Source organism: Lathyrus oleraceus, chromosome 2 (assembly GCF_024323335.1).
Source record: "Lathyrus oleraceus cultivar Zhongwan6 chromosome 2, CAAS_Psat_ZW6_1.0, whole genome shotgun sequence".
Lineage (NCBI taxonomy): Eukaryota > Viridiplantae > Streptophyta > Magnoliopsida > Fabales > Fabaceae > Lathyrus > Lathyrus oleraceus.
Genome location: NC_066580.1, coordinates 452,434,597 through 452,442,271, shown reverse-complemented (window position 1 = coordinate 452,442,271; position 7,675 = coordinate 452,434,597). Strand labels below are relative to the sequence as shown.

The 7,675-nt window shown below is 34.3% G+C and overlaps 1 protein-coding gene across 1 annotated transcript; it reads right to left on the bottom strand.

Annotated features, from left to right (window-relative positions):
• Positions 1-3,233: 3,233 nt before the first annotated feature.
• Positions 3,234-5,270, bottom strand: LOC127120289 (UPF0496 protein 1). The gene is made up of 2 exons (XM_051050703.1): positions 4,985-5,270; positions 3,234-4,451 (listed from the first exon to the last, which is right to left on the bottom strand). Exon 2 carries the CDS (start codon positions 4,423-4,425, stop codon positions 3,283-3,285), a length of 1,143 nt encoding a protein of 380 aa, XP_050906660.1. The 5' UTR covers positions 4,426-4,451; positions 4,985-5,270; the 3' UTR covers positions 3,234-3,282.
• Positions 5,271-7,675: the final 2,405 nt, after the last annotated feature.

The window sequence follows — 7,675 nt, the reverse complement described above, 5'->3', positions numbered from 1 at the left end:
TGGAAAGTCATTTTTATGGTGAAAGATTATAGGTCATTTTGTCTGAACCCTAGTTTGGTGGTCAACTTCCCAAGACCATAAATTGCTCAATTTTTATGATATGAAATCCATTAAAACTCCATGATCAATTTAAAGATGTCTACTTTAACTTTTATGTTGGGAGTAAGTGCAAATTCAACTTGCAAATGCATGTGCCAAGAGGAAACATTATAAGTCATTTTGGGCCAATACCATTGAACAAGTGATTTTCCTCAACTTCTAAAATGCATAACTCATTCATGCCAAATTCAAATAAGGTCAAATTTCTGACCAAATTGAATAGGTTTGAAATATTTACAACTTTTATGAAGGAACTTATCTCATTTGAAGTCCATAGAAAAAGTTATTCAAGGTGGAAGAAGTGAACATTTGACTTGGGACTTAAATTTTTTTCAAATATGTTTGACTTCCCAAACTTCCACCTCAAAATTCATCATGATCCAAGATTCAAATGAAAAAATGTTCAACTTTAAAGTTGTTCCCCTTGATATCACCTTTCCAAAAAGCCCAAGATCATCTCATTTGGCTAAAGGATGAAGGATTGCACATGGGTGCAATATGAAGAACTGTTTGGATGATTCCACTTCCACTTTTCATACACGATTGCATGGCCTGGTAACATGATTTCAGCATGGTCCTCACTCATTTTTGGACCTGATTACATCATTTGATGGGCCTATCACACGCCTATGCAAGCATGCAAAGGGAATTTATCATTTTTGCCAAATTTAGAAGTCTGTGGAAATGAATCTCCTTGGCTATAAATAAGACCCTCATTGCTCAGAATTAAGGACCTCATGCCCAAGCTTTGAACCTGCAATCCCAAACCCTCACCATTGAAGGATAATCTTGAAGGTTTTCTTTGAAAATCGAGTTTCAAATCTCCATCTATTTTGAGATTGAAACTCCAAGAGTCCAGACCTTTTCTTGATCCTAATTACTTCCAACAAGCATCTGAAGCAAGGCCAAACACAATTGGAATCAAGATCATGCCAATCTGAAGCTCCATTGAAGGTGAATTATCAGAATTTTCTTCTCTTCGATTCTCCCTCAATTCTTTACCATTCTTTGTGATTTTTGGTTGTCTGAAGTCCTATCAATGTAGGTGTAGCGGTAAATTCATGACCATTAAGCTATGAATAAACTTAATGTCCATAAAACCAGAGTCTCCACCGCGCTTTTATTGTTTCCAAAGGAAAAGGGAAAAGTATGAACAAAACCTAAAGATAAGAAGTTTTCAAATCAAAACTAATAAAATGCCAGAGATTACAGGTAATGGGGTTAGTTACACAGAGGGAAGATGTTAGCACCCAAAGTGTCCTAGGTACTCCTAGGGAGCCCTTTTTTTATGTGTGTATGTGTTTTTGGTATAAAATATGTTTGTAATAAATAGAGTGTGGGGATGAGAGGAGAATTCATTGATTATATTTTTGTGTTTGACAAGACCTTCGGACTTGTGCCTACGTACCAACATAAAAATGAGGGATCAAAACCTCGTAGTTCAAGGTATCAATTTCAAAGTGAGTGAATTGCTTTTAAAAAAAATTTAAATTTAAAATAGGCACAAAGGGCCTAAAAGGGTTTGGATGAGTATTAGTTCTTTTTGTCTTTTGAAATTTTAAGTCAATATGATTAAGTTCATTTACAAGTTTGATTTAAGAAAAGAGTTTAAAATGCAATGGCATAAGGCCAAAGTTTCTAATTTGCAATGAAGACTAAGTTTAAAAATCACAAGCAAAGAAGATTTTGAAAAGAGGGAGAGATTTGAAATTTAAGAAGTGGGAGGAGATGAAGAGACTAATCCTAAGCAAAAATTTAAAGTTAAGAGTTGAAAAGATCTGACTAATGGGATGCAATCCAATAGACAAGACTGTCATATAGAAACTCATTTTTCCCTTTGACTTTAGGATCAAGCAATATCAATACACAAATAGTAAAATGAAGAGCAAGGCATCAAATAAAGATAGCCACATCCAAGCTAGCAACTTCATAATCTTCTTTATAATCTTCCCCATGTATCAGATGACATACTCCTTGAATGGCTCAGAATAAGGCATTAGGCACAGGTTCAAAGTAACATTTATTAAGACCATGTAGCAGATGAACTCAAGTGGATCCCAATACTTGCATTAGATGAAAGTTCACATCACAATGCTTGGTTTCAGAAATGTTGGCATTTGCCAAGTCCTTTTGCATAGGAAATGTTGCATAATTCTAAGTCCAAAGCTCAGATCAAAGCCAACCGTCCACACAAACATTTTCTTGTTTTATTCAATAGTGCATTTTTTCTATTTATTTTATTTTGAATTTGTATTAATAAAATAAAAATGATAATTTAATTTCAACGACCACTATCTTCTTTTCAAATTTTTAATCATTTCAATTTTATATATATATATATATATATATATATATATATATATATATATATATATATATATATATATATATATATATATATATAAATTGTTGAATAATGCTCAATCAAAATAAAATAATATCAGAATAAAATAAGAAATATATTGTCATTCCTCATTTTTTTTCTCTTTATGTATTTCTTTCATTATGAATTTTTTTTAATTAATAAGATAAATTTAACATGGTATGAGATATATACTGATCAATCCATTTTTTTTATGTTACATGTTTTTTTTTACTCTATATCCCTTCAATCACTTTTATCTCTATGTTTTATACACATATGTCTATTCAAGCCATTATCTCAAACAATATTTTCATTGCATCAGACAATCAACAACATGGTGTCCATAACTTGTTGATTTTTATTTTTTACAAAATCAAAAAAAATTCACATCTTCTTTTTACAAACTTAGAATTCATTCGATCTCAATCTTGAAAATCTAATAAAATCCAGAAAACTCATCTCCAAAATCCAACAAAATTCTTTTTCATGAAATCAAAACTTGCTTTTGTGTGGTACATAAATACAGCATAGTGATTTGATCGGCTTCTTTCAAATGTCACAGGACTTTCTATTTCTAATAGAGTGTGTCACTTTGATTATTTAATCATGATGGAAAATTTTCAGAATAATTAATTCACTTGAGTAATTTTTAAATATATTAATAATTACTTAGGATAGATATACAATCTATAATGTAATTTTTTATTATAATATTTTTCTTTTATTCAATTATTATATTATAATATTAATAAGTAATAAAAGATAATAATATAAAACAAATATACTATTAATCAACAAAACATGCCAAAGGCCTTCTGTTAACTAGAGTATTTAATTATCTTTTGTATAACCACTGTCCTCGCTTTCCTAGTCCGTCGACTACATTGATCGGCCTGCACACTCAAACTCTCGATAATCTCCGCAAAAGTTTCTATTTTCTTCTTAATCTCGTCGATCGCAAGCTTTACAGCATCCGCATTTCCAAGAGCAAAATCAGCAATTTGCATCATGGACTCAATCTTTATTTCGAGTTGATCGATACGTACCCGAATGTTGTTCATATCCACCAATGCGATATAAGTACCAACCTGCATTGAACTGATTACTTCTCGTTGGCCTTTTAAAGCTGTCTCGTATTTCTTAAAGAGCGAGTTGCACCATTTTCCAACGGAGCCTATTGGAACAGATAATGCCCCGGCCAAAGCCGTTACAACAGGAGGTGCGGCGATTGCAGCTGCCACCACGGAGAAAATCAACACGGCGACAAAAGCAGCTACGAAGATAACGCTTGACACCCTCTTTAGTGTTGTGAGAGATTTCAGTTTCTTATCAAGCTTTTGCTTTCTAATCAGCAATTTCTTCAGCATTGATGATTGTTGAGTATAAACCTTCTGAAACAAAGAATAAAACTCTTCTGTAAAAGGGTCTCCGGTTTCCTTGAAATCCTTCAGACCTTTCAATGTCTTTAAATAAGTCGACCCTTCAACCCCATTTTGAACCTCTTCATCGAAACACGTCATAGCAGAGTTAACCGCGACAAGTTTTTCACGAGCTCGTTTCAAGCATTTCTCAAGAGCATTACAGAACTCCAATGTCTGGAGACTATTGTCGAAAAAATCCTCCACCAAGGAAAACAAGTCGCGGTCTTTCTTGTTCCATATATCTTGTTTGCACTCGAGAATGACTTTGACAACTTCCTGGTTCATGTCAAGAAGACTGCCGGTAACTTCACCTAGTGACTCAAGTGATATCGAACGAACCTCGATCCCTTGAGCAAGAGAGTTGATCACCCTATTGGTGCGCTCTTGAATGGTAGCGTCGAAGGATTGCAAGTTCGGATCATCAACACAAGCAGCTTCATAAGAGGTTAAATCAGCCGCGTAGAGAGAATGCGCGCCCATTTTAATTGGTGTCGGGACTTCGGTATTAGAACTAGTCCCCTTGCTGGACTGACATCCCATCCCAATTTCACAGTCCCAACAGAGAGCTAAGAAGAACAAAAATATTAGTGAGTATTCAATGTTGCAACTACAAAGATTGACTTTGAAAATAGATTCCGATAAAAATTGAGTTAAATGTAAAGTGATTTATATTTGGATACACTCATGGAAAAGTGAGTCGAACAATAATTTCAAACCTAAAAATCAATCATAGAGGCAAAATCTCCAAATTCTAGAAGCAAAATAATTTCTATTCGAGAACATTCAAACATGTCAAAATCAATTGTAGACTATAATCAATTTTGTCTACTGCAAAAGTTTGAACCAAACATATATTAAACCCAGTTTCAAAATTAGAAAGCTACTTGCATTCTTGCAATGGTTTTTGCTCAATTCATCACCAGCAGGGTCAATTCTTCAACAAAAAAAACCCCAGAAAATACAAAGTTTCAAAGTATTCATTTGTTTGATTGAGAAGATTATGAATATAAATTACAAAAAAATATAATAACCCAACTTCAAAGTTTCAATTTTTAAGTATTTATAGACAAAATGGGGGAATCCTAGAAGTTTTTATTACCTGGGTTTATGTCAGAATCTCAGAACTATGTTGGTATGTTTCCGTCCAGAAGAGAAAGGAACTGCAAAATTGAAGTTAAGGGGAAGATGAATGAATAGAGATCTATGGCTAATAATAGAAGCATTGACTTGAGTGGGAAGATGAATAAATATATGTCAACAGAAAAGAACAGTGATTGAGGAAATTGCTCCGAACGTGTGTTAAGAATGAAAGTAGAGATTTGAGATGCTCCCACGCTAAACCACCCTTAGTAAAAAAACAACATTCGCAATCGAAAAGGCAAACATGTTATTTATGGTTGTTTAGTTTTGTTTTCAATAAAAAATTTTACTTTGTCCCTCCGCAGCCATAATAATCATGTAATAAATAATCAATTTAGTTATTAAACTATTGAAATTTACTTAAAAAGTTAGTATTAAAGTGTTATCTTATCTAACTATTGAATGACTCAATAATTACTAGTATGAGAACTACTAGTAATAGCTTAAGATACTTTTAGTTGATTTTTGGAATAATCTCTTTTGTGTGTGTATCGATTATACAATTATTATTATCTATATATACATCCCTCCTCCTATTGTCATTTATAAAAAAAGAATTGAAAAAACGGGTCCTTCACACTATTCTGATCCAATTTGTTATTGTTATATTGTTTAGGCTATAAGCTTCTCAAATAAGGGACCATGATCCTCTGCAGTTATGGGAGTATGCTGTCACACCTTCAAAATTTTATAGACGGTATGATTAAGATTAAGTGGTGTTGATTTATAGTTTGATAAATAAATAAAACGCTATAGCAAATTCAATGGCTAAGATTACCCTGCAGTTATTATTTCACTGCATGAAATCCATTTCCTCAAATAAGCTTCCAAAGTAATCACATACAATATCTTTCATTTCATTTTTGACAATTCTAACTTTTGCTTTCCTCTTCCTCCCGACCACAAACGACTTTCTTCTTTCTTGTATCATTCTTTTTTTTTTTTTGCTTTGGGTTTAAAGAACTCTATAAAAAAAGTAAAATTCTTCAATAATAGTGACATTTGTAATAAGGATTTATTCGAAACCTTCTTCAATAGTGACGTTTTTACACCAATCGTTTTCCTTTGTTTTTTTTACTTCGTCGTTTTTTTCCGTATTCATTTGAAGAAGGGAACATTCATTACATACCTCCATTGAAGTATTTTTTAATTTTTTCGCAGGTGCCTAAATCGAGTTAGAATTTCCACTTCTTCGCCACATTGTAGAAAAATGAGAGATTTGAATGGACGAACGAATGTGACCAGGTCGGCGTTCTTAAAGTTGAAGGTGTTTTTAGTGTCACCGCCCATTCTAACACGCCTAATAACAAGTTCACCGTTATATCTCTACTTGTATGTTACTGATCATGCGTTAAGCTCGGTAATTGTCCAAGAAACAGATAAAGTAGAGCGACCTGTCTATTTTGTGAAGGGCTCTGAGGCTTGTTATTAGAAGATAGAAAGACTCACATTGGCGGTAGTGGTGACCGCAAGAAAGCTCCTTATTTTCAAGAACATCGGATACTGGTAAAAAACGACTATCTTGTACATCAAGTCGTTAAGAAGCCAGACATGTCCGAAATGATGGTATCTTGGGCAGTCAAACTATCTGAATACGACATCCAATATATTTCTAGAGGCAACATCATGTCACATGTCATGGTCGATTTTCAAACGGAGTTCAGCAGTCCCATCGGTGAGGAAGTCTTCCCCGCTTGGATCCTTTTTGTGGGTGGATCCTCTAACATCAAAGGGGTCGAGTAGTCATTAAAGTTTGAATTCAAAGCTAGTAGTAATCAGGCCTAATATGAAGACATCATCGCCGACATGATCCATGTTTTGGAAGTGGGTGTGACGACTCAGCGAGTCAATAATGACTCTCAGTTGGTGGCAAAGCAAGCCTCTGGAGAGTACCAGTCAAAAGAGCCCCCGGTTATCAAATACTTAAAAAAAGGTAATGTGACTTGTCCAAGCGCTTCAAAACTTTTGAGATAGAGTATATGCTTATGGAGCAGAACTTCAGGGCAGATCTGTTTTCCAAATTGCCTAGTTCGAAGAAAGTAGGGTTCAGTCACAATGTAATACATCAAACACTCACCATCCCTTTCATAGAGGCCAGAGAGGCGCATGATATCATCCATAGTCCACTATTTGCAGGAAGTCGAGTTACTGCAAGACGAGTTAGAAACAAAGCAAATTCACAAGTGTGTAGAAAAATAAATCCTTATGTTAGGAAATCTTTATAAAATGGGAAAAGTCACTCGTATGCTAAGATGTATAGGAGAACACGATATCGCCCTGGTCTTGACCAAAGCTCATCAGGGATCATGTGACAACCATATTGGTGGGTGAGGCTTGGCCTACAAGCTATTAAGAACAAGTTACTATTGGCCCTCATTAATGAGTGGCAACATACCTTTCATCAAGAAATGTGACAAATATCAGAGACATGTCAATCTACACCACCCTCTAGTTGAACTCCTCCACTTTGTATCAACGCCTAGGCCATTTTATTAACGGGGCTTTAAAATTGTGGGCCACTTTCCTATAGTTCTTGGTCAACTGAAGTTCCTGTTAGTAGGAATAGACAACTTCACAAAGTGGATAGAAGCATAAGATGTGTCCAAGATAACAGCGAAGAGAGTCTGGTGCTTTTATTTTGTAGAAGATC

Coding starts and splice junctions, on each gene's coding strand:
- LOC127120289 (XM_051050703.1), bottom strand. CDS start 4,425: ATGGGATGTCAGTCCAGCAAGGGGACTAGTTCTAATACCGAAGTCCCG.